Genomic DNA, 25930 nt, shown 5'->3' with positions numbered 1-25930 from the left:
AGCTTCAGCTTCCCCCTGTTTTGCTGCTTTGGAATGTGATTTGGAGAATTGTTTACCCAGCATGTGAATTGTATTAATTTAATGACCAAACCCAGTCCAGCTGTGTCAGGACTCTGGTCAGTCACAGGTTTTTATTATTCATTCTTGTTTTAGCCTTCTGATGTCTCCTTTCTCTTTCTTTAGTATAGTTTTAGTATATAATTTCTTTTAATATAATATCATAAAATAATAAATCAGCCTTCTGAGAATTTGGAGTCATATTCTCATCTCTCCCCTCCCAACCCCACAACAGATCCCTGCCTGCCTTTCATGTCTCACACACCTGCACAGGGATTCCTCTCTGCCTTTTATCAACATTCCCAACTTCCCCACTTCCAATCCAGGCTTTGATGTAAAATTTCTCTGTTTGCTGAGGCTGTAACTCAGTGAAGGTCACTGGGAGCCCCCAATCAGTTTTTAATCAGCTTAACCTGACATGCACTTTCCACCTGCAGGAAGGGGCTGGGAGACTTCATCTGCACAATACAGCAGAACTGCATCCTGCTCTTCATAAAAAACCAAAATTCACTTCATCTGCTTACCATAGACAAATAATTGACCTCTTGCAACGTTTATTCCTCGGGTGTTTGCTGCAATGCACTCGTAGGAACCTTCATCTTCCTGCTCAACGTTGGGGATTTCAAGAACTCCCCCAGTCCTGTTGTGTTGGATTTTCTTTGCCAAGGAGTTTCCATCAGACCTCTTCCAGCTAATACTTGGGACAGGACTAAAGAATTGTATTTATTGGAGAAAAAGAGACAGCATTGGTTACAGCAGAGGAAAAAGAATGTAAAAAGGATTTTACAGAGAGTAGCAATATTTTTAAAATAGAGTAACAATATTTTTGAGAGTAGCAATATTTTTAAAAAAGAAATAATTCCTAAGCATGACACACAGAGGTTCATATAAGACTGAGATTTTATAGCATGTCCAATTTATTTAGGAGCACAGGTCCAAAGTGGGATGAAATCCTCAGTCAGTTCTATGATTTTTCCTCAGGCCAATTCGTGTTTTCCCCTTAGTAACTCTTACTCGGGGCTCAAACCTGTTTTTAAGCCCTGTGACACTGAAGCAATGACTTTGCAAGTCCAAATAAACACCACAGAAGTTCTGAATTATTGACTGGTTCTCCCAGCAAACAAATTCCCTGTAGCACTAGAGGCATTTTCATACCCCAAAATAGGAAATATTGGCCAAGATTTCAAAAGATCTAAAAATACCAATAAATCTAAATATAAAAAACGGCAGCCAAGGTAGAAGAGAGCAGGCAGAGAATTGAGTGAGGAGAGGAAAGAACAAAACATTGAGGCTGGAAAGAGATAGAGACAAAAAAGGAATATTTCTTTTTTCATGTTTCTGAAGCTTTCTATCATTTTCATTTCTATTTGGATCAATGTATCCCATACAACACAAAACAGTGAAGTGTGAAGGCAGCTATAAATACATCTTGGATTTCTGGTAATATCACAAACCATAGGAGCCTCACTTCCATGATCTATTATGCCACCAAAACACTTTGAAATATTAATAGTCATGGATTTCACAGTTGTTTGCTGTTTCTGCAAACTGAAGTAAGTTGCTTTTTCTAACAAATTCAATTTTGAGCTTTTTTACAGGGGCTTTGGCTAAATGCTGACTTCTTTTCTACTGGAAAGAACATCCACAGCAACTGAAAACATCTTTCATGAAAGTTACAAGTCCTTGTTTCCAGTCTCCAAGGTCTCTGCCTGCAGTGCTGACTTACAAAGGATTTATTCCTTTTTAATAATAATAAATTCCTTTTATTCCGTTTTAATTCCTGCTCGCACCTTAAATTATTCAAGTTCAAGTCCTTGTTTATTGAACAAAGAAATCAAGTCACAAATACAGAATGGATTAATTTCTTAATAATTCAGGAAGTTTGGGCCTGATTTCTGCATTTTGAGTCTGTGTGTCTGTGATGTTCACAACTTCCCTCTCAGCCAGAAGAACCAGAGTTGGGAGAGACGTGAAAAAATCTCTCCAAGCAGGAGTGACTGGGACATGTCAGTTACTGTTAACCAGTCAAAGGGCTGCAAAGCAAAACTGGATTTTATTCCACTTTGCCTCATTTTGGTCAAATTCTAAAAAACTCCAGATCTTTCTGGACAACAGCTACAGTCACCACCGCCTTTATTAGCTGTCCTTTCCAACAAGACCAAAAGCTGTTTCAGATATTTCATACCATCCTTCCTAGGGCATTTGTAAGGGTTTGTTTTTCCTGAGGGAATTGTTAAAAGGTGCTGTCTCCTCCAGAAACCTCGGCACAGAACCACAGGATCACTCAGGATGGAAAAAACCTCCAAGACCGTCAAGTCCTACCTCCCACCTGCTCTCTAAACCACATCAGGAGGTGCCACATCTGCTCATGGTTTGAAGCTTTCCAGGACTGCTGACTCCAGAACTTCCAATGTTTCTCTGCTTTTTCAATGAACCAATTTCTCTAAAAATCCAACCCAAACCACTCCTGGTGCAGCTGGAGGCTCTTGTCATGCCAGAAGAGCCCATCCCCACCGGACTCAGGCTCCCTTCAGGTGTTTTTAGAGAGCAATAAGGCTTCCCTCGAGCCTTCTTTCCTCCTGCAGGGTTTCTCTACAGCAAGTTAGTTTCAGTTATTTATTCAGTTATTTATTCAGCTAGTTATTTATTCAGTTGTTATAATGCAAGGTACTTTTGGCTGTTTAAAAGGAGCACAGCTCTAGTGCAGACCCAGCCTGGCTCGTGTCTGCCGTGCTCCAGGCAGGAAAAGAGCCAGGGGAGCTTCCCAGCCTGGCTGGGATTGATCCACAGCAAGGAGAGCAGGGCTGGCTCTTCAAATCCTCCTGCATATTCAACACTGGGGGAGCAGCCACTGTGCAGCAGCAGCAGCAGCCTGCAGAATGCCAGGAGCGTTTAACTGCTTGCTTTAAAGGAGTCTCTTCTGGATTTAATTTAATTTTTTTTTTTTATAACAAAGAGATTAAAGGGAACCAGCAGAAAAAACCCCAATAATTAGATGCATTCTGCCACCTGAAAGAGCTTCACCTCCCTGTTTCCTATTCTCTCAGCCATTTGTTTTCTCTCAGAATTCTCCCAGGGAATTCAGTGCTGACACCAAGGCCAGAGGCAGTGCTAGGTGGGAAAAGGCTCCCTCTGTCAGCTTGGCCAAGGTCTGAGCAGAAGGTGCTCCCCTGATCTCCTCCTCCACACCACAGACTTTTAATCACATCCTTGGGGATGTCTCAAGGCAAGCTCAGCTCACTTTTGGCCAAACATGAGGGTGTTTGACACTCACTGCTGATGTCAGCTGAGCAGGAGGCAGAGGAACCTTGGAGCTCATCAGCTGTGCTGTGTTTAAAGACAATAAATAGTTAACTGCACTTTGTTCTCCTGCCAGGGAACCTGGATTTTGTCAGGAGGAGGAATTCCTGTGTCAGCTCCACCTGAGCTACAGGTAAAGGAGCACAATCTGGCAGGATCCATAACTCAGCCAATTCCATGGGATGGACCTTCCTAGAGAATATCTTCATTTCTTCATTGATGCCTCATTGCTACAGAATTCCCAACATCTTCAATCACTGTATTTTGCAAAAAAAAAAGGGGTTTTTATCTGGTTTCACTTTTTTCTGCTGCTAGTTTCCACCTTTATAACCAAATCTCTTAAAAGCAACTCTTACTCAGGTTGTGTGAAACCCTTCAAGGATAAAAAAAAAACCAAACCAGTTTGATTAAATTGGATTTTGGGACAAATAATCTATTTAAAAATTGATGCTTTAAGGAGTGAAAATTTCCTTTAGAAGTAGGTAATTGTGTATAAACCCTAATTCAGCCTTGTGAAATTTTGTGGGATTGTTTTGCATGTTCATATGCCTTGGAAGACCAGGACCTGTCACTGGTGCACAGAGCAGTGCCTGCCCTTGCAGCTTTGGGGTGGCCCTGCCCCTCATTTGGACCCTTCCAATAACCAGGTTAAAAATAATAACTGCTTGGGCCTAAAAAGTTTTGGAGTACATGAAGAAACAATGAGTGCACTTCCCAAATTTATTACACCTCATACACAAAGTCGGGCTTTCTCCTGAGTAAATAAGAAAACAGTGCATAAATATGAGAGTGTCTTAGTACATAAATCTGCAGTTTATTTGAAACCTTCAGAGCATCCAGGAGCACTAATTTAATTTATATTCCACCATACAGGCAGCAGAATCACAAAACCATAAGTTACTAACTGGGAAAGAAAAGGAGATGGAAAATATTTTGTGGTGGGTGACAAGTTCTTGTCACAGCGAACGCGAAATTAATTTGTCTGCAGAATTAGAACCCACACCACGAGGGAGGTTTCACCTTTTCCAGCAGAGATGATGCATTGGGACCGTGCCTCATCTTTTGTCCTGTGCATCTGGGGGCCCTTCAAAGGGAAATTCAATCTGCATTTGGGATAATGAAGCCCGTGGTTCGTTAGACAAATGAGCCCGAGCTGAGCTTTGAAAGCCGCGTCGCTGCTGACACCAGGGAGAATTAGGATCTGAGGAGCGCCATAATTAAAGCATTTAATTTTGGATCCTCCTGATGGATTACCTGGAAACAGCAGTTTTCTGAAGCTACTCTCCTGGAGGCACAGCCTGAGCTGCCTGAGAGGGGATCTGTTCATCCCTGGAAGGACAAATCCAGGCCTTGCTTTGCTCAGGGATGGAAAAGGGGGCTGGAAACTTCATCTGTGGTGCCCAAAGTCATCCCCATGTCTGGGATTTCCCATAACTGACCCTTTTAAAGCCTCCTACATCAACAATTTGAGAATATACCAGAGGTGAAGCCTGGGATTTTTATGTAAATTCAGTAAAAATGGTTATTTGGAACCCCCTTGGAGCTGTGTGATTATCTACTTATTCCAAGAGCTGCTAGAAAAAACCCTTCTGTGAATACGTTTAGAGGAATAGGTGGGAACTTCCCATGAAAAATGAATATTCTGGGGTTGAAAGAAATCTTGTTTTATGTTATTCACATATGCTTTTTACAACCTCAGCTGGCAACAGCCCATCTGCAGGGATTGTGAACTGATTATTTCCCTTTCTTTGAGAAGGGAATGAAGAAAAATATAAACCACAGGCAGAGTTTAATAAATATGTGCACCAGACATGGAAACTACTTTGCTTACTTTCATTCCAGGGACTATTCTTATTTGTGCAACAGGAAAAAAAAGTTATTTTGAGAGAAATCTACAGAAAGCAGCACAGTGTAACTCAACTGAACATAATTCTTTCCATGGTGCTCAATCCCCTGAAAGACAGGGAACAATAATTTGGATATATGGCGTGATTAATAGAGCTTGATCCAAACCAGGACTTTTAATCCTGGCATAATATTAAACACTGTCATTGTAATGAATATTGGTGCAGAACACAAAGTCTCATCTCTTCTATTAAACTGCCACAGGCTGCAGGATTTGAAATAGTGGAGCCACTATTTCATATTTCAGTTTTCCCTCTTTCAAAGGATTAAGTATAAGGTGCAGTTTTTTGCTTGTTTAGATTCATCAGAGAGCCGCACTTTATTTTATAATCCCATCAGAGTGAGCACTAATTTGCTTCTCAAAATCTTCTATTTGTGGTGTCTGCTCTATAAAATGAGGTTCAAAGTCAAGGACTGGCCTGAGATCCTTTGTCCATTTGGGATCCATCCCTCCAAACCCTCTTTGCAGGGAGACATTCTTATTTAACCTCTTATTTTCCTCAGAACAAGAAGCATTTCTGGGGCTGGTGGATGATTTGTAAAAATCCTTGGTGATATTTTAATGTGAGGTGCAGAAAGAGCTTTGCAGCAGATCTGTGTGGAATGCACCCACCCCAGGGCGCCCCACAGGAGCACATTTGGGTGACTTCGAGCTCCCCCACGTTAAAAAAAGGCATCCTTAAGATGTTTTAATCCAAGTTTTAAACTCAGCCAAGAGCCTGGCCTCTCCTGGCTGTGTCTGAACTGAGGAAGTGCCTTTTGAGCGAGTCCCAATTGGTGTGATTTGCTGTTCCACGCAGAAAAAGAGACGCTATTTCTCTAAATACCACAAAACTACTTTCATTTAAGACTTTTGCAGCCCAAAACCCCAGCAGGTTGCCTATGATCTGCCTTCAGCATGAAAGATTTCTGTTATTCACAGTGCCCAGGCAGCAGCAGCCGCAGCATTGTGGGAGCCAGCGGCCTAACAGTGTGAATATAGAAAATTATGGATAATGGGAAAGCAGTTCTGAAACCTGAGCGAGATAATAACCACCGGTGCTTGTGGCAGATCAGAGGTGCAGCTCAACAAATGCTGGGCTGAATTGATTTTAACATAAACAGACAATAGCAGGGGCCAGGTTTTTAGTGGAATTTGGGAATCTGAAGGTGCTGCTGCATTTAGATGGTTCTGCCTGCAATTGTAAACAGTTGGAGGCAGGAAACTTCCAGCTTTTCACAATGCCACTAATCACCTGCATACCTCTAGAAATCTGGCCTTATCTAATAAGTTAAGAATGTTTCACCTGCAATCTGTTTTGCTAGCTTTATTCACATCTAAGTGCCAGCTCTGAAATAAAGCTTTTCCACTGGTGGACATGTTGGTGAAAAGGTGGTTTAAGGCTCTGCTTAGAGAGAAAAGAAAACACAGACTGAAACCTGTGCAGTTCTGCATGAGACACTGAACTTCTGAAAATAAAATTTAAGAGGAGAAACTGTGAGAAGTTCTCCAGTATCACCCCCCAAGAGCCTCTGCTCCCAAGCAGCACCTCCAACACGGGGTGCACATCAGCACTGACACCAGAGAGTGTGTGGAAAGTGGATTTTGGCCGTGGATCTCTGGTATTTAGGCAGGATAACTCCAGGGAGGTCTGGCAGCACTGCTTTCAGCTGCACATGAAGGAGAAAATCTACATTAAAGCTGCATTAACCCTCTCAGGCATTCCTAAGCACGGCATGGAAGGGTCTCCCGGAGGGATCTCACTATCCATATGTCCTCTCAGTCCCCTTTTTTCTCCTTAAGATGTTCTTAAAATGGCAAAATCTGTTCATCACATTAACATGACCCATCTTTACCCCTTCACTAAGATGTCAGTGCTTTGTACATCTCATTTCCTGGCTTTTTCTCTATCATTGTTCAATGCTTTCCATGCAACAGATGGAAATAAGAAATGACAACTCGAAATGTAGAGCCTGCATGGACTAACACACAATTAAGGAGGTATTTCAAGAGAAGTAGCTTGACAGTATTTGGGAAAGAAAACCAGCTTTACCAAGAGTGCTAAAGTCTGGTAGTGCTTTTGAGCCAAAAAAAGTGCATATACCTTTAATAAAAATTATCTCTGGTATTAGTTTGTATAGAAACCTCATCTGAAAGGCAAGGCCATTTCAATCTTATTAACTTTTTATTTGCTTTATTTTTCTACTTGCCAGCCTAGGTTCCAGAGGAACATTTGATTAATTTGTGCTGTCTGCAAGTCAGGCTTTTAACCTCTGGGAAAGCTCTAAACACTTTAAAAGCTTACAGCCTTAAAATGGATTGTCAAAGTGAACTTAAACTAAATAGAGGTCAACAATCTCAGGGTTATTTGGGCTTTTCCAACGATGCTCAGTGGAAAGACTGGGGTTTGTGGGCTGGTTACAGTGATTCAGCTGCTCCCTGAATGCAGAGCAGCTGCCTGAGCCAGCACTGCAGCTGGGAACAGGCACAGCAGTGCAAGAAAACACAGAAAAACACAGGAAAATGGATTTTTGGAAGGAAGGGCTGCTGCTGGGTCTTCCCAGAGGGTCAGGAGATCCATCCCACATTGTCTTCAAACACAGCCTGATTCCCCACGTTTGATTTTTAGCAATGAGAGAGCCCAGGGGAGGCTCCAGGATGATCCCAGGGATGGAGCAGCTCTGCTGGGAGGAAAGGCTGGCACAGCTGGCATTGCTCACTGCACAGGAGAAGCTTTGGGCTGAGCTCAGGGTGGCCTTGCAGGACCTGGAGGAGCCCCAGGAAACCTGGAGAGTGACAATTGCCAGGGGATGGAGGGATGGGACAAAGGGGATGGGTTTAAATTGAAGAAGGGTGGGTTTATATGGGATATTGGGAAGGAATTCTTGGCTGGAGGGCAGGCAGCCCCTGGCACAGGGTGCCCAGAGCAGCTGGGGCTGCCCCTGGATCCCTGGAAGTGGCCAAGGCCAGGCTAGACAGGGCTTGGAGCACCTGGGACAGTGGAAGGTGTTCTTGCTGAGGGCAGGGGGTTGAAACTTTGATGAACTGGATGAGCTTTAAGGTCCCTTCCAACCCAGAGCAGCCTGTGATTCTGCCATGTCACACAAGCACAAAAACCATTGCTATGGTAATATCTATCAGGGTACACTGGGCATTGTCACCTGGAATCACTACTCCCAGGAAAGAAAATCTCTGTTCCAGTTTTCCCTCCTCTTCCCACATTCCCTCCCCTGCACCCACGTGAGCCTCAGTTATAGCACAGCGCTCTCTCTCATTTCCTTGGGAACACATGGCGCAGAAACAATCAAAGCAACCTTAAAAAACCACAAGATTCACAAATCCCATTCTGACCAGAATAACTCTAACACGACAGGAGCAGTGTCAAAGCCCAGACTGAATAAAAACAAAGCTCTTACTTTCCCAGGGCAAAGCACTCCAGTCTGACAGAGGAGCCCTCGGCGGCGTAGGTCGTTTCTGGAAAACGCACCTCAATCTTTGGCTCATACTCCCCCATCACACCTGTGGAACAACAAAACAGCTCACTCCAGCTGAGCCCAGACCTTCTTGTGCAACACAACTTCAGGGGGAAAGGGAGGGTGGCACGAATCTCTTCAGAGCCTCATGTTCCACCCATGATGGAGCAGGTTTAACCTCCCGGGTGGAGTTCAGCCCTCTGCTGAAAACTCACTGAAATCTCTCCATTCCCTGCATTTAGGAGTTGAAGAGTGGGACTTCATGCAGGTTTTACATTCCAAGTCTGCTGTGCATCAAGGTTTTTGAGGTAATTTTGGGTTCACACCTCTTATCGAGCAACAATTTTGCCACTAGTCACTCTCAGGACACTGAGCTGATCCTATGCGCAAGAAAATTAGAAAATCCCATGTGCAAACTACTTGCAAAACTCTTAAAATGTCTTAAAAACATCCAAATGGGAGTTGCAGACTTGAGGAAGGCTGATGTAATTAGATGGAATTATCATATTTGAAAACCTGGCTGAACATCTGATAAATCACAGATAATCCAGTATTAATTTAGGGTATTTAATTTTGCAGCAGGTTTGGGATGGATTTAGGAAACTAAACTTTTAGCTGAACTTCTTCAATATCTTTTATGTGTCTCACAGTGAAACTCATTCCAGCCATAGGGAGGAACATAAATCAGGAATTTTCCTGCAGTGTCTTTGCCCAGATCCCACACAAGAAATGAACCAATTCTTGTTTTATATTTAACAGGCATCTGCATAATACTGCACATGCAGCTTCCACTGCTGCCTCAGAGGCTGCCAGCATTGGAGTCAACCCAGAGGCCAGCAGAGAGAATGGGAGAAGAGAAAGGGACTGATAGAAGGAGTCTGAGAAAAGGAATAGCCTGATGAAAGGCAAAAAAGGAATCAGAAGAGATCTTAAGCATCTGCAACAGAGTTTGTGCCAAATTATTAACTTTGGAGCTGAGGAAGTACAGCTTTGCTTTGTGTGATCTGCTGATGTTATTGAACAGCAGCAGAGCCTCGCAGTGACAGCATTATTCCATGCTTTATTTATTTATTATTCCATAATGCACAGCTGAGTTTTGTTTATCCTCCAAATCCAACTCTGCACAGACTTTTGTCACTGATTGTCGCCACTGCTTTGCAAACAGCACGAGTATATTGAAACTTAGGTGGGCAAACTCCCAAAACAAACTTTGTGTACAGATTTCCAGGTCTGTATTTCTCCCCATGAACATTTAATTACAAATGTTGCCAGGAAGGCGTTTGTACGTGTGCAGGGGAGTTTCTCAGCTCGGCAACTCAAGGCAGCTCTCTGGATTTGATATTTGAGCTATGCTTAGATGACAAATTTAGAAAGATTTGTTGGATTTAAACCTCAACACGGGCACGAGGTGGGAAATAATATTAACGTGCCACGTGACATTCTCTTGTTGTTCAGTGACATTGAGGACTTTCTTTGCGTGTTCATCTCCTCATCTCTGCCCCTGCCAGCTCAAATGTCACTGATGCCTCAGGATTTCAGCTTTTCTATTTTCCATCTGTTTGTAGCCCTGCAGTTCTTTAGTGTGTAACTCCAAACCCCACACACAGTGGGAGCTGCTGCTTCCCCACTTGGGGCAGACACAACAATTCCTCTCCAGGCCTGGCAGCCAAAGACACCTCACTGCCCCAGGGCTGAGATGGGAACAAAAGTGAGTTGGGGGGAGCAAACCTGGGGTCAGTGACTTCATTAGCTGGGGCTGTAATTGGGTGATTAACCCCCAATATGCAAATGGACCAAACTGATCAAAGTGTGCAAACCCTGACCCATCATCCATTTTTGGGTGCAGCCCCTGGGGGGCTTTGTCTGCCCTAAATGTACCTGAAGCCCTTCAATAAATAGAACAGTTTCAATAAATGTAGCATCCTTTTATAGCCTGAATTCTGCCTGGCCCCTGTTTTGAGGCAGCCCCAAAAGCCATCATCCCCATGGATGCCCAGCCTTCACTGGGGCAGCTTTCCCTCCCTGGGGGTGAATTCCCCCCGTGTGGAGCAGGAGCAGTTGGGGTTTGGGGGCAGCCCAGCCCCGCTGTGCACTCACCATCGCCCCTCAGGGTGAGGGCAGTGGGGGTTCCCCACGCCTGGCGCCGTGCCTCGGCGCTGCTCACGGCACAGGTGTAATTCCCAACGTCCCAGCGCTCCACCTTGGCCAGGTACAGGTCTCCTGTCGCCTGGGAAACGAAGCGCCGGCTGTCCTCCCGAAGATCCAGGGTGGTATTGTTGAAGATCCACGAGTAGGACAAGGCTGGAAAACACCAGACAGGCATCACACATCCCTCCGGAAAACCACTGGGGAGGCACAAATCAGTATGGGCCAGCTGTGGCATCCACATTCCCTGAACGTGATCCCTTCAGCCAGGGTTTTTCTCCTGGGAAGCTGAAAGGCAGCAAGAGAGGCCTCAGAGGAAAGGAAAACAATTCTTATCTCATTTGCTTCTCCTGTGTTGTGCTCATGTGGAATGTGGTTGGAGATTGTTCACCCACAGGTGATTGTTCCATTGCATTCTGCTGGGAGTTGTTTTCACTCTTTGGCCACCTGGGGCCAAGCTGTGTCGGGACTCTGGAGAGAGTCACCAGTTTTCATTATTATCATTTTAGCATTCAGTAAGTACCCTTTCTGTATTCTTTAGTATTAATATAATAATATACTATACAATAATATAATATACTATACTAGAATATAATATACTATAATATAATATAATTATAACAATAAATTAGCCTTCTGCTAAGACGGAGTCCTCCTCATCATTCCTTCCTTTGTCCTGAATTTTACAATAGCCAGGTAAGCATTGCTCGAGTTTTCAGCTCATTTCAAGCCACTTCAGGAGGTCACAGCAGTTTCTGTCCCCTGCTACTTCTCATTTTCCTGCCTTGCCTGCTCCTAACCGGGAATGGTGGTGCTGCAATGGCGTGGGAAAGCTGCTTTAGGAAATAATTTCTGTTTATGGCACTTTCCCTCTGAAAATCCAGAGGGCAAATTGCTGCTTGGTGCTACAGCTCCTTTCTTCACTCTCAGTAAGGAAAAATTAAACTGGTTACAAGGAGCTTGAACACTGGATTTTTATGGAGGGATGAGCTGAGCTGCACAAAAGCATTTTGGAGACAACCTAAAACTTCATCCTATGGCAATTTGATAATGAACATCCCCTTATCTTCCATACTTCTTGTCCCATTCTCCCTTCCTGCCCCTTTTCTACCCCCTTTTCCCACATGGTGCTCCGCAAAGCAAATCTTTATAATGTAGATCTATAAGACCAGCCAACTTAAAACTGATTTATTTGAGTAGCCCACCCTGGAAAAGCAGATATCCTTGTGAGTTTACCCTTCCCTGTTTTTGGGAAAGATTTTTGGGTTAAGCCTGGGGCACTGAGGAGCAGGTTCAGAGCTGATCCCCCAGTGTGGGGTGACCCAGGGTATCCTGCCAGCCCCTCTCTGCAGCTGCTCTGCACCCAACAGCAGGAGTAGGACTCAAACCCTGTCTTTTACAAGCCACAGTAAATCAGAACTTTCCAAATCTACCAGTTTAGCTCCTCTTAATTAAATGCATAATTCATAAGCTAACAGTGTTCTGCCAACAGCTTCATTTTTACACATTTCCCCCATCAACAACCCCATTCCAAAAAGATTATTTACGTTGCTTTCCCCCCCTCAGCTCCAGCTTGGGAGCAGTATGGTAATAAGTCTGCAAACTCCAGTAGTTTTGTGGAGTTTTATGTTATCAGCTTCCAGCATTTTAGGACTCTCATTAGAAATGATGCATCTCCAGGGAGCAATCAATGACACTTTCTATACTTGGCTAAATCCTGCAACGGGCTCCCTTTTCCTGCAGATAATGTGAAACTTTGCCGTGCTCTGCAGTAAACCTGGGAGATGCAGCAATTAATTCTCAGGGTTACACAAGCAGGCCCACGTGCTCACCCACAAGATCAAAGCCCCACTTTTGCACATTTCCTTGGAGTTTGAGGTGCCTTAAAGCATCTATTTACTGAAGGAAACCTGGAGATGGAGGGGTTTTCCTGCAGGAAGGAGCAGAAATAAGGGATGCAGCCGTGACGTGATCTGTCTTGCAGACTGTTTCCCTGTCTCAGGAACAGGTTTTTGCTGACTGCAGACTGTCTGGGCAAGCAGACCAAAGTGTGCAAAATCCTGATTTCAACTCATTTTTTTGAAAGTCTCTAAGCTGCAAGATGGGAACTCTACAGAAAATGCTGGAGATTCGCAGGTAAATACTTTAATCTGTGTTCAAGTAAATGTTGCCCACATTTCTGTGGAAGAAATACTTTGGATCTGCCTGCCCCCCAGATTTCCCAAAGCACAGAGGGCTGGTACCCCAATGTATTTTCCTGCCAGCTGGAATTCTCGTCTTCCTCCTTCCTCAGACCTGCACTAAGGCACCACTGGGCAATAAAACCACTCTGAGTGCTTCAACCTGACATTTGGATGCCCAGATTTCCATGCCAGGATAGCTTATCCAAGAGAATCTGGAATTAATTTTGAGAATGAGTCATAGGGAGAAGCAGTTTGGAATTTCTCTGCCAAATTCTGCTGGTGGCAGTTACAGAGCTGAGGAAACCCCTGACCCCCTGTAAGGGCATCCTTGTACCTGCCAAAGCTCCAAAAGGATGCTCAGGGAGGTACTTTAAAATATTTTATGGCATGGAACCAAAGCCAGGCATGGGAGCAGGTAATGCAGCTGAATTCTCTGTGCAAGATAGAATAAAATAAAACTCTATTAAAGCCAACTTTGTGCCACACAGACATTCTTCAGGAGGTCAATCTGTGAATTAATTAATCAATAAAAGAGAACCAGACCTTTTCTGTCCTGATTTCTGTTCTCAGGGGGCTCCAGCTGACTTCATTTTCTGAAGCTTCTCCCTGTCTGCTCCCCACCATTGCTTCAGGGACTATTGATGAATTTTCCCATTAACTGGGAACAAGCACCAGCCCCTCTTAGTCATATTTAAATGCTTTTCCCCCCAGTATGAGGGATAGAAACACTCCCCCTCCTAGCTGCAGGTTCATCATCACCCATCTGCAGGCCATCCTTGCCTAGAGCCTAATTCAGCTCCACTAAACTCTGCAGAAACCCTAATTTTAATTGACTTCAGTGGGAGTTGGATGAAATCTCAAGAGGAAGGAGCCAAACTTTGGAGACTGAACTCTTTTTTTCATGCTTTTAAGGCATAATACCAACAACCTCCTCCCTTACTCAGTATCTTTTCTTGGAAAGTTACTACAGCAACAGGTAATAGAGTAGAAAATCTGGAACTGTGTTACAAAATCTTTCATTTTGGGTCACTTGGAATAAACCAGATGAGCAGATCCACTGAATGAGCCAAAGAAGGGAGAAAAAGCCCTTTGCTCTCACTTTTATGGCAGAGCAGGAGTTATTTTATAGTGCTGCAATAGTAGGGTGTGTTTGTTGGTTTGTTTGTTTTAATTTGTGGTGTCAGTGTCCCTTCTCACCCCAAAAACTGGTTAATCCACCTTCTCCTCCAGGTGGGCAATTCCTGAGCTTGGCCAGGCTGGAGAGCATCTCCCACCTCTGTCAGCCCTGAGAGTTTCCCTGCAGAGCTCGGCTGGGAAGGAGTTGATAATCATTCCTGATATACAGATCTGGGGACTGAACATTCCAGCGCTTCTCTCGGCCCAAGCAAACCCCAATCAGTGCTGCTGGATCCAGGCTGGGCTCAGGGAGGGGGCTCTCCCTCCCCCTGGAGCTGTGGGGAAGCTGGATTAAAGATTATAGGAGCAGAGAGAAAAGGACTCCCAGCCCATGACTGAGTTCTGTAGAGGGAGAGACACTTCAAACCCTCCCTTTCAGATTCTGCACTTTATCAAGTGCAGCCTTTAATAGGAAATGCAGAAATCAAAGGCCCTTTCTCATCTCCTCCCATCCTCTGCACACACCCAGTTTCACATTTCCCCTCCTTCCCCAGCCTTCTGCAGGCTGAGAATTAGGAATTTTTACCCCCCCCAAGCAGGTCCACAGGAGCATCCTTAGGAGTGTTTTGGGGTTTATTTATCCTCCCTGCAGCAATGTCAGCACGCAGGAAAGCCCAGAGCCTCCGTGGCACTCCCAGCCCTGGCAGCTCTTCCACACCAATAAATGCAAATACAGAGTGATCCTGCTGCTCCTAACAAGATTAGCAACTTCCTTAAAGCTCTGCAGGGAGCCAGCTCGGAGGAAACAGCCTTTAGATCAGGCTTCACTTCTGAGGAAATAAATGAACAACAGTCCACCCCATCGTCTTGTGTCAAGTATTACCATTTAGGCAGCAGCTTCTGAAGCACAGGCAGGTCAGGCTCATGTGTAGCTGCAGAAATTAAAGCTTCTTCCACCTTCCTCCCTCCATGCCTTTCCCTACCTCAGAGATCTCTAGAAACCACTTTTTTTCACTAGTAAAATATTACTATATGTTGAGTACACAGGGGATAAGGGCTGACCTAAAGAATTTAAAGCAGAGCTGGGATGAGGTTGAGGAAAAAAAATCCAGCTCACCTGTTCCCCCCCTGCCCTGCTGAGCCTCACTAACAAGCAGAGGGATGGCAGAGCTGAACTTTGCAAGGTGTGGAAATGAGCCTCATAAATAACCAGAGACACCAGTGCATAAATTAGTGAGGAGGGGCAGGCTGAGGGAATAAAGGGGTTGGGCTGGGTCAGGTAACTGGGGGCAGCCCTGCTCTTGCTTTAAGAACTAATTACAGGCTGTGATATTTTTGTTTGTTAACTGTAATTTTTAATGTCCTAATCGATCTAAGGTATAAACTTGGGTGGGTATTTTTTTTCTTTCATGCTTGTGTTTGATCAGTCCTGAAAGTCCTAATATTAGTTCACAGCAACACGGAATTCTCTTTTTGTTCTCTGAGATGCTTAAAAAACTGATGTGAAAGCTGCTGGAGCAGCCTTTTTGTACATTTGTTTGTTTGCTTGGCGGGGTTTGTTTGTTTGTTTTTGGTTTATAGCTGACTAATATATTTTTGTCCTCTGTTTAAATGAATCACTCATTTCTCTTGTACAAAAATAGGTTAGCAGTGCTCTCAGCTAAGAAACCAGTGCACAAAAAAAGAAGCAGCACATCTTTCCTTGTCACCTCGATTGGAAAATTAAGTTTAATTTTAATTGAGCTTTAAATATTTTAAATATTTTTGACCATAGACCAACACTTTAGGTGTCTGATCAGCAGCTGAGTGTCCTGATGAGCTCTGCAGAGTTTTCCTGTGAGCAGGAGGTTTAACTCCAGTGCTGTGGTGCAGGACCTGACAAACTTGGCAATGTGAGAAAGTGAAGTGAGACACCTCTCTAGAGACCATGGGTGGCTAAAACACTTCTGCAGCTCTCGTTCCATCTTCTTGATGTTATAGGGGAGGAATTGAATTAATGGACCCTCCTTGTTTTCCATTCTATTATTTCTATTCCTCTTCTATTGTTATCCTGGCTTTTAGAGGTTGGCAGGAGGTTTTACCCAGTGCTTCCTATTTCAAATTTCCTATATTAATAGCAGCTGCTTCAAACAACTGCTGTAGGAGAGTTCCTGTCTTCTTTCAAGTCATTCCATCACAGGAAAGGCAACCCTTTCCCTACTGGTAGGGCTTATCTTCCAAATTCCTTGTCATCTCTCTAATTCCTGACACATTTAAAGTGCTGCACACAGCTCTTGCAATGTGAGCTGGAAGCACAGTTTGTAATCCTTCCTCCTGTAGGTATTGTGAGGTGGAGGCAAGGGTTGTAATTAAAGAAACCCTAAATATACAATCCTTTTCAACAAAAAATGACTTCCCAAGCATCTTGAAATAGTCTCTGACTTGTCATGGCTCACACCATGTACTTCATCCCCATGGTATAGAATTTTGGCTCCTGAGCAGAGTGTTTAGGGATGACAAAAGGACTCAGGCTCTGTTCTCTGGGGACTTGTTATTGCAGGGAATGGATTTTCCAGGCTGGTCAGCAGCTCCCAGCCCCAGCTGCAGGAACACTCTGGGAAAGGCTTTGCTGGTGGATACCATTTTGTCACTTCAATTAATCTGGGGGGAGCTCACCTCGTAACTATTTATTTGTTCTGAATGTTTTCTTCCCCTCCTTCCTATTTGTCAAATCATAATTTTACTCTGCAGCAGGAGGGAAACAGATAGTTCAGTGGCTGCAGGATGGATGTGTTGTCTTTCTGCCTGTCCCACTGATACATTTGAGGGACTCTTTGAAGCCTTTCGTGCCCTTAAGGACCTTGTTTCACTTCATCTCCTTGATTATATCCTCCTTTCATATGGCTGTAAACACCCAGTGAGCTGACACTTCCTCTCCCTAGGACTGGAGGGGTTGCTGTTGATTGATGGGGTTTTCTCCCTCTCTGAAATACTGCCTCCTCTTTCCACATCACTATTCACCTTCTCCTGGGAGTTTGGCTTATAACTCTGTCTCTTTAAGAAGGATTGAGGATTGCTGGGAGCAGGACATGGAAAGCTGCAGCTCTTGTGGACGTGTGGTCACTGCTGCCAAAAGCAGAACGTGACTTATCCAAGAGCTGCTCATTCTTTAAGGGCAGAACAAGACAATTTGGTAACTATGCCATTGATATTTCCCCTCTGTTAGTAAATACTTGCTTTACTTGGGTAAAATTTTCACCTGGATTTACCCCACCCAGAAAGGAAGATCTCATGGGGCTTATGGTGAGCACTCCCAAATAATTCATCAGAAAACTCCTTTTCATTCCCCATCTGAAGCACTGACAATTCCTATGAAACCTGATCTAGGCCCTCCTTTAAACAGGCAGCTCACCCCTCCAGAAGCCCCTTCCAATCTAAATTATTCTCTGATTTTCAGGAAGGGATAAAATCAGGGATTCAAGAGCAGAACTCAAACCACCAAGACAAATCCAATGTGTCTGATGCAGGATTCAAATGAGGGCACTGCAGCAGCAAGCCCTAAAGGGGAAAGGAGCCTTTCCATGCAGACCTGGAGTAGTTTTGGTGTAGGAGGAATTGCTGAGGACTGATTTTCTGCCATTCCATGAGGACCAAGGCCCTGGCATAACCAGGCATGTCAGCAGAGAGTCTTCGTGCTGTCCTTGCTGTGCCCCAAGGAATGACAGGTTAAATTTATACCTTGGGGTTTGAGTTTTTCTGTTCTGTTTTGGTGTGCAGCTTTTAGCTTTATATCAAGTGTTACTGGGATCTTTCCACAGGGTGGTGAAGACAAAACAATCCTGTTCTAGTTGGGGACTCAAGGACAATCTCTTCTAACTTCAGGCCCAAAGCACAAAAAACATGAAAAGAGGAGGGTGGGCAAGCAAGCAAGGAGGATGAAACTTCATCATTTGAAGCTATTAATAGAACAGATGAATTCTGTATGCAAATGGAATAAAACTTCTAAAAATGTGAGATCTTATGACCAAGCCCTCTTTTGCTTCCATCTTGAAGCCATTTGTGCAGAGCCATGACTGTGGCTTGGGCACTGCCAAGGTGTGGCATTTGAAGGCACTTCAATAAACATCCACTTCATTCCTCTGAACTCCATCTAGCCTCTGTCCCAGCTCCTTAAGGCATCACTACTACCTGATATAATAATAAAATAATATAAATAAAATATTATAAAATATTATAAAATATTATAAAATAATAAATATAAATAAAATAATAATAAAATCATTTTAAAGGGCCCTAAAAACGCATGTACCTAGCGCCTTTTGAAGAAACAAAATCCAAATTTGTTGTAAACCCCAGTAACTGATGCACAAGGAAACTCCAGTGCTGATCCCCCAGGGAATTTGCCCCTCCTCAGGCTGTCCCCATCGTACCTCCATGGTGGGGAGGAGTTCCACAGAGCAGGACCACTCCTTGTCCCTCTCTCACTGACACCGGGCTTCTCGGTCTCGTCTCAAAGTTTTCCAGGTCTTGAGGGAGAAGGAGAAAACAAGGCCTGGTTATTGTCCATCAGATTTATTCCCAACTTATTCCCAATTTATCCAATTTATTAACTCAAAACCAGTCGTGTGTTGGACAACAGAATTTAATTTCATTGAGAAATTGTATGCAAGAATAACTTGTCCAGCCTGGAATTACAGGATCATTAAGGTTGGAAAAGAGCTCCAAGTCCAACCCTTACTGAGTCCTTTGGCATTCACAACATATTTATTCCTACAGCATTTCTACTGCAACTTTGGGAATTTGTGTTTACAATTTCTATTTGCAACTCCAGTCTATTATTCCACTGTTTTTTTCCAGCATCATTTTTTTGGAACTTGCAAGACTTAATCTACATGAGTTGGAAAAAAAATGGATTTTGCTGTGTTTCCTTTTCTATAGAAGTAGAGAACAGCTGTGTTCTATATATGCAAGTGATAATTAAAGATCAGCAGGACTCCCACAGAGTGTAGGTTTAAATGATGATAAAAATATGTTGTTTTCTTTAAGATTTTGGGCTGGCCCAAACTGGCTGCAGTGCTTGGATATGTTTTAATTGCCTTGAGCTTTAGCACTGGTTTTAGAGGGCAGGAAGAGAGGACTTTGAGTGGGAAATCTCCTGTCCATGCCCATCTCCCACAGGTGATTTTTATAGCTCTTAATGTCTATTTTCCATCTGCTGCTTCCTCATGTTTCACTGAGATGTTGAGGAATGATCAGCTTGATTCCTGTTAATTCAATTACAAAACATGACACAATAGACGTGCTTAAAAACAAAAAAGATTATTTATTTTTTGATCCAGTTCTCATCCTAATGAGAAGCCTTCCCATTTTCTTAGAGCCATTTGGGAAATGATTGCTCAAAACTCATTCAAAATATGCTTTAATACAATAAATATCAGCTTCCCCTTAAACCTCTTTATACCACAGAGCTGTAAACTGCCTGCCCTAAGCTCATTTTATTTACCTTGCTGCAGATTCTTGTTTCAAACAATTGTTCCATTTTTCATCAGCTGAACACCAACCTGAGCCAGAGTTCAATAGAGAGAAACAGCCCTCGTTGGTCAGAGCAATAACGATTACTACCTGTACAGCCTCAGCTATTTATGTCAATATATCAATTTTCTCCCCCTTAGCTGAACTTTACACAGTTAATTTTTCTTTTCCTCCTCTTCATCTCCTGGATATTGGTCTCCTATGAAGACATTGTCTGCTCAGAGGGGGCTGAATTGAATTAAGCACCTGTAGCACCTCCTCGTGCTGTCATAGCACAATAGATGGGGGCTGTCAATACACGGGGAAAGGGTTTTAAACTCTGATGTTCTTTTAATTGCCTGCTGGCTACAGCTCTGCCTTGGATTATGGGTAGTCCAAGGGGAAAAAAAAACCACAAAAAAGGCCAAGAAAAATAGAAAAAAAAATTCATTTATTTCGTTGTGTTCCATCCTGTAATTCTAAATAAAAGATAAAATAGTAGATGGGCGTAATATGATTAATTAAAGTTTGGCTTCATTAGAGTCTAGTCTCTGAATTTGTGGATTTATTTACTCATTTTGAAAATTCCATCTGAGAAATTTTACCACATTTTCTTTTTTTCCTGGCAATTGTTTTCTGAGAAGAAAAAGGCCAGCACCAAATATTTGTGTGGAAAAGTGGACTCTGAAATTCCTGTGAAGATTTAGTTGGGGTGCCTGGTCTGAGGCTCTGTGCCCTGGGACAAGGGGGGAAAAGATCCTCAAATTCCCATATTTATTATATTAATTTTTTTTAAAAAATATTAGAAAGGTTCAAAAATTCAGATTTTTTTAGGATTCAGGCACTGACAGCAAAAATGGTCACAGTTCCCTTTCCTATCTCTTTTATTCAGCTGCTAATACAAAACAAATTGCAATTTCTACTTAAAAATAGAGTTAACACCCCCAAAAAAACTCTGGGGCAATATGGAAAATCTGTGCCCTCTAAGTAATTCTTCCCAATATTTTCACTGTGGGAAATCAGCCCTATTTTTTTTTTCCTTTTTGCTGAGAACAAAATTTCGGTTGTTATGAGACATCCGAGAAAGGAGGGAGAAAAAAAATCAAGGAAGCGCAGTGCAGCAGGAGGACAAGGTTTTCCTGACAATTGAGAATTAACTGTGTAATACCTCGCTCTGGAATGGGAATAGATTTTGGAAAGTAATGAGCTGCTAGTAGCAATTTTTAGTTTAATGACACAATATGTCATGTTATCAGTTTTACTCTCATTTTAGGTGCTGTGTCACCTGTCCGTGTCTCTCCATTAAAAGCGTGACGAGTGTCCCTGACTGGAATAATTAAAAGCAGGAGGATGAGATCTCTCAGGGATGCACTGTTTTGCAGGGAGCAGGACCAGTTTTGATTGTGTAATGGAATCATGGAATGCTTTGGCTTGGGAGGGACCTTGAAGCTCATCCTGCCCAACCCCTGAGACACCTTCCACCGTCCCAGGCTGCTCCAAGCCCTTCCAACCTGGCCTTGGGCACTGCCAGGGATCCAGGGGCAGCCACAATTTCTCTGGACACCCTGTGCCAGGGCTGCCCACCCTCCCAGGGAACAATTTTTTCCCAATATCCCACCTAAACCCACTCCCTTTCAGGTGAATCCATGTGGGGAAGTTGGCTGTGCCTTTTCAATCTCCACTTTTCAACCTTGAGGATCAAAATCCGTGGGCAGGAGTTTGGGCTCTTTCATGGGCTGTTTGTGGTTTTGATATATAAAGCAACTCGGATTTTCCAGTGAGGGAGAGATTTCCATCCCTTTATGCTTATTAATCATAGGTATAAAAAAGCAGCTGTGGAGGCACATAAATCATCATTTAATCTCTTCATCTCACCCATGACAGGGACAAATATGCAATGTCCTTATTTAACCCAATTTTTAAAGGCCTTTAGGAAAAGACATTTTCTTTAAAAAATTCATTGCACTGCTTAACTCCGAGATCTTCATCACTCTGCCTCCTTTAGAAGCCCTCACCTCCCCAAAATTTCACAGGCCAAACCAGAAATGATCTCTTGCTTTGATTGATTTTGATAGATAATTGTACAAAGTGAATTTATTCAGTGCCTCTTTCTGTAATAAAGAATCATTGAAGAACAAAAGAACCCCAAACCTCTGAAAGAGCAAACCAAGGCAAAATAGATGAAGAGAATTCATTAGTAGAGTCAGTGTTGCTTCTGTTTTCATCTTTATTGGACTCTTCCTGCAGGCAGGCAGCATCTCCCATGGAATATTGTGACACCTCATTCAAATGGGTAAGTAAAGCTTTAAAAATCTACTTTTGCTTTGCTGTCCAGGTGGATGAGAGAGGGAAGAGGTGGACCCTCAGAAATAATGTTTGTCTTTGCCACAAAGATTTCTCCATCTATTTCCCAACCTATGGGGTTGCGTTTTCAATGATTTCTTGCAATTTGAAATGCAATAAATGTAGGAAATATTAAAATGCAGTAATGTTAAAATGCAGTGTGTTAAGTGTGTATATATATAGCAAAAAAAAAAAAAAAAAAAATTACCTGACAAATACAGATATTCTACTTTGTTCTTGTTATTCTGAAATTCTGGCTGCTGTCAAAGCCCCTTCTCCTTGCCCTGGGTGTTCATTTACACCGGGAGAGCACGAGCACTGTGTTCTTCCAGCTCCTGTTCCCTAGCACAGCTCTATAACGTAACATGACATAACCTAATAAAGCAGAATGTTGCTTGTCAAAAAGAGTATCAACTAAGAAGGCTAAGATCAGGTGTTTGGCACACATTTAGATTGCTAATATGCACTTAGGAATAAGATGACTATTTAACAGATGGTATATTTGCTAACTTCAGTGTTTCTGCAGAGATCTATAAATAAATTATCACCTAGTTCCTACATAATTCCTTTCATTCTTTGTCTGTATTTATCTCACTTGAAGAACAACGAGTTCCCTCACACTCCATTGCTCTCTCAGCTGCGAGTTTTAACAAAAAAAACACTTTTTTTTTTCTCCCTGGATCTGTGCGTGTTGGCAGACCGCTCTTGGTAGAGCAGGATTAATCAGTTGGATGCGATAATGAGGTCGTGGGGGCCAAGCAAAACTCTCAGATGCACAAGTGATCCTTCCAGGGAAGAGTGGGAATGGAAGGACTCAGCTGCGTGTGGCAGGGCTGGGCGAGGAGGGGCTGTGCTCACAGCACCCCAAACATATGGCATTTTGTGGGGTGGAGTCAGGGAATGGCTTTCTCTGATGGGAACAGGAGCTCCTGAGGTGGAGGAGGCTGTCAGCTCCTCGCTGGGAATGAAGGGGGGAGTGGGGAGAAGAAATGGGTCAGAGCATTTTTCCCCTGGTGTAACCCAGCTTTACCCTCTGGGCTCAAGGATGTCATCATGGAATTACAGAAGGATTGGGTTGGAAGGACCTTAAAGCCCATCCCGTTTCACTCCTGCCACGGGCAGGGACACCTTCCACTGTCCCAGGGTGCTCCAACCTGCCTTTATCCTGATTTATGGCCTGAAAGTCTTCCAGGTAGATTTTAAACAGAATAAAACCAGAGGCTGAGAAGAATATCAGTGTTGGATGAAGGTGACCGTGGGTGTCACTTTGCTGAGCACAAACCTGCCAGTGAGAGAAGCAAACCCAGGCTGGGGGAGGTGTTTGCCTGAAAACACGGTCTCTGGAGACAGCAACAAAATGGAAGTGGTGCACAGAAAACTTTCCTGGTGAAGCAATTCCATTAATTAATAGGTTAATTAATAGGTTCAGCTATTATTCCTTAATGTTTTAAAGCTCGTAATAACAGAGATAATCATAAATTCCAGAGGGCTTTGGTTTGGGAGGGGCTTTAAAGCCCATCCTGTTCCACCCCCTTCCACTAGACCAGGTTGCTCCAAGAAACATCCAGTTGCTGACTGCTCATTAATATATTTATTCTAATTTCCCCGCTATTACCAACACATCTGAGTTTTTTTTTGGTTTATTTAAATTTAAAACTGCCTTACAGGTGTTGGAGTAGCAAATTTAACTACACAAGAGTGAAAGGTCAGTTTTCCTGGGATTAGGGAACTGCTTCTTAAATATGTTGAATAGAAACAAAAACCAAATGACAAGCAGCAACTCATTCATTTCAACCTCCCAACTGTGTTTGAAATTCCTGAAGCTGCTCAGGGACAGTCCTCCCAAATTCACCCATTCCAAACCAGTCCATCCTAAGAAGGAGCACACAACTTCTCCAAGGAAACCAAGGAAACTTGGGTGTTTTAATATATGAAATTGTTTCAGACAATTAGAGAAACTCCAATTTATCACCTTGCATAATTACCACAGTTCATCTGAATTAATGTGATTTCATGCTTTCTTGAACTTTTGATATTTTTTTTCCCCCTCATAAATGTTTTGTCATTACATAATCCCAAATATAATGGTTGCAATTACTTGGTATTGAAATGTGCAATGAATGTTAAAGCATGAGGAGAAAGAGCTCCTTACAAATTAGCCACGCTCCTGAGGACAAATCAATGCAATTCCTCACATTTCCACGTGCCTGTGTCAAATTGTGATAGATCACTTCTGTTCCCCTTTTTTTTCCTTCTGTGTCTCCTCTAGCCTGTGATATATTGCAATAGGAGAGGTGTTCCTGCAGTGGTGCAGCACAACAGGAGTTTCCTCACGGGGCAATGGGGTACAGAGCTCAGCAGTTTTCCAAGGAAGCTCCTGGTTAGGATTTTCTGGGAGTCTTTCCACCACCTGGGTTATCAGCTGACAAAGTTACCTTCCTTTGCTCTGGCTGTAATAAATTAGGGGCTGAATTTGGTGCCTGAATCAAAGAATTTAGCTCTGTTATAACTACAGATAATAAAAATGAATCCTTAAAATTATCTCAAGTTCTGGAAGGCCCCATGCTTCCAGATTTGGGTTTGCTATTTCTTCTCTCACATACAGGAAATCCCGAAAAATTTGAGGTTCAAGCCCTTTTAGCTACATCTGTGCCTATCCAGCCCACCCCAGACCCCTCCTGGACATCAGTCCCTGTTCTTTGCTTCTCCTGAGTATTTTTGCACTGAATTGCCTTGAAAGAGATGAGCACCAATCTCTTGCAGCCTGGATACTACAGGGTGTGTTCTGGAAATATCCTTCTTTCTCCAAATATCTCCCAAAGGAATGGCTAATCTCCCTCCCTCCAACTTCCACTGCAAAGTAAACTCTCTTTTTCAGCTTTCCAAACTGCACTAAACTTGCTGAACAAACCCTCTGACAGTTCCTTTGTCTTGATAATACTGTCAATACATTAATCTTTCCCCGTTAGCATCTAATCTCAATTTTTTAAATGTTCTAATTGATTTTCTATGAATTCAATTCTGAGATTAAGAGTGGTGTTATCTCTAATTAAGGTGTCTGAAAGCCGCTTACTATTTCCCATTTCCTGCCTTTTAAATACTTGGATTTTCTCCTCAACACCTGCTGAGTTCCCCTGCTCCATCTGAAGCACTCGTGAGCCTTTAGCACCTCAGGTCTGGGAGATTTGGAGCTGAGTCAGCCAGGAGCAGCCTGGGCAATGCCTGAGCGTCTCCTTTCACCAGGACAGCTTAAAAATCCACTGCAATTCCCACTTTTGTTCTCGTTTCCCCCTTAGGGGAGCACTGCATCCCAGAGTGGGCAAAGGGAAAGCTGCCCTGTCCCCCAAAACTCCCTGATGGAGCTGCTTGTCAAAAAGAGAGGGAAAACCACAATCACTGCTCCTGTCCTTAGCTGTGTAATCATCCAAAGACCTTCACTGCTGCTTCCTTATTTAGTTAAATTACTTTGGATCTTCCAAGGGCAAGGACCTGTAATTTACACTTCAGGATGAACACAGGCCCTGGGTCCTCAATTCAGCTGAAATGATCTGAATGGCCAATCCAGGCACTCATTTTCAAGGTGGGGAACAATAATTTCTGCCGCAGTCTGATTGTCTTATTCAATTAAAGAGCGAAAATGCCCTTTACAAAGTAATATCAAGCTTCTCTAGAGGAAAAAAGTGGAAGGTCACAATTAAATTAAACAGGGAGGGTGAGGTGAGAGGGGGGAAAAACCCTGAGCTGGCTTGATTTTTGTTCATGCACCAACAAACCCAGAGCACAGAAACATATGCTGGGAAGCTGTAGAGCTGGTCTACATCTGGCCTTTGTTATTTTTTTTTCCCCTGCTTTTACAGAGTTAGCAGCATAAAATATTAAATTTCTCTTCTGAGCTGAGCACAGGACTTGCTCTGAGCAGTAAGTGTTGACACAGCCTT

The 25930-nt window shown here is 43.2% G+C and overlaps 1 protein-coding gene across 1 annotated transcript in view; it reads right to left on the bottom strand.

Moving 5' to 3' along the window:
* The window catches only part of CNTN6 (contactin 6), a gene marked incomplete at both ends in the record, with an annotated part of 102338 nt that overhangs the window by 40656 nt on the left and 35752 nt on the right, over positions 1–25930 (bottom strand). The window contains 4 exons of the mRNA XM_084214181.1: positions 582–766; positions 8659–8761; positions 10813–11016; positions 18569–18664. Coding sequence (XP_084070307.1) covers positions 582–766; positions 8659–8761; positions 10813–11016; positions 18569–18664 — 588 coding nt within the window. The remainder of the gene's footprint in view (positions 1–581; positions 767–8658; positions 8762–10812; positions 11017–18568; positions 18665–25930) is intronic.

This window comes from Fringilla coelebs (genome assembly GCF_963513975.1).
Source record: "Fringilla coelebs genome assembly, chromosome: 13".
NCBI classification, from domain to species: domain Eukaryota; kingdom Metazoa; phylum Chordata; class Aves; order Passeriformes; family Fringillidae; genus Fringilla; species Fringilla coelebs.
This window is presented reverse-complemented; position numbering and strand designations above follow the sequence as displayed.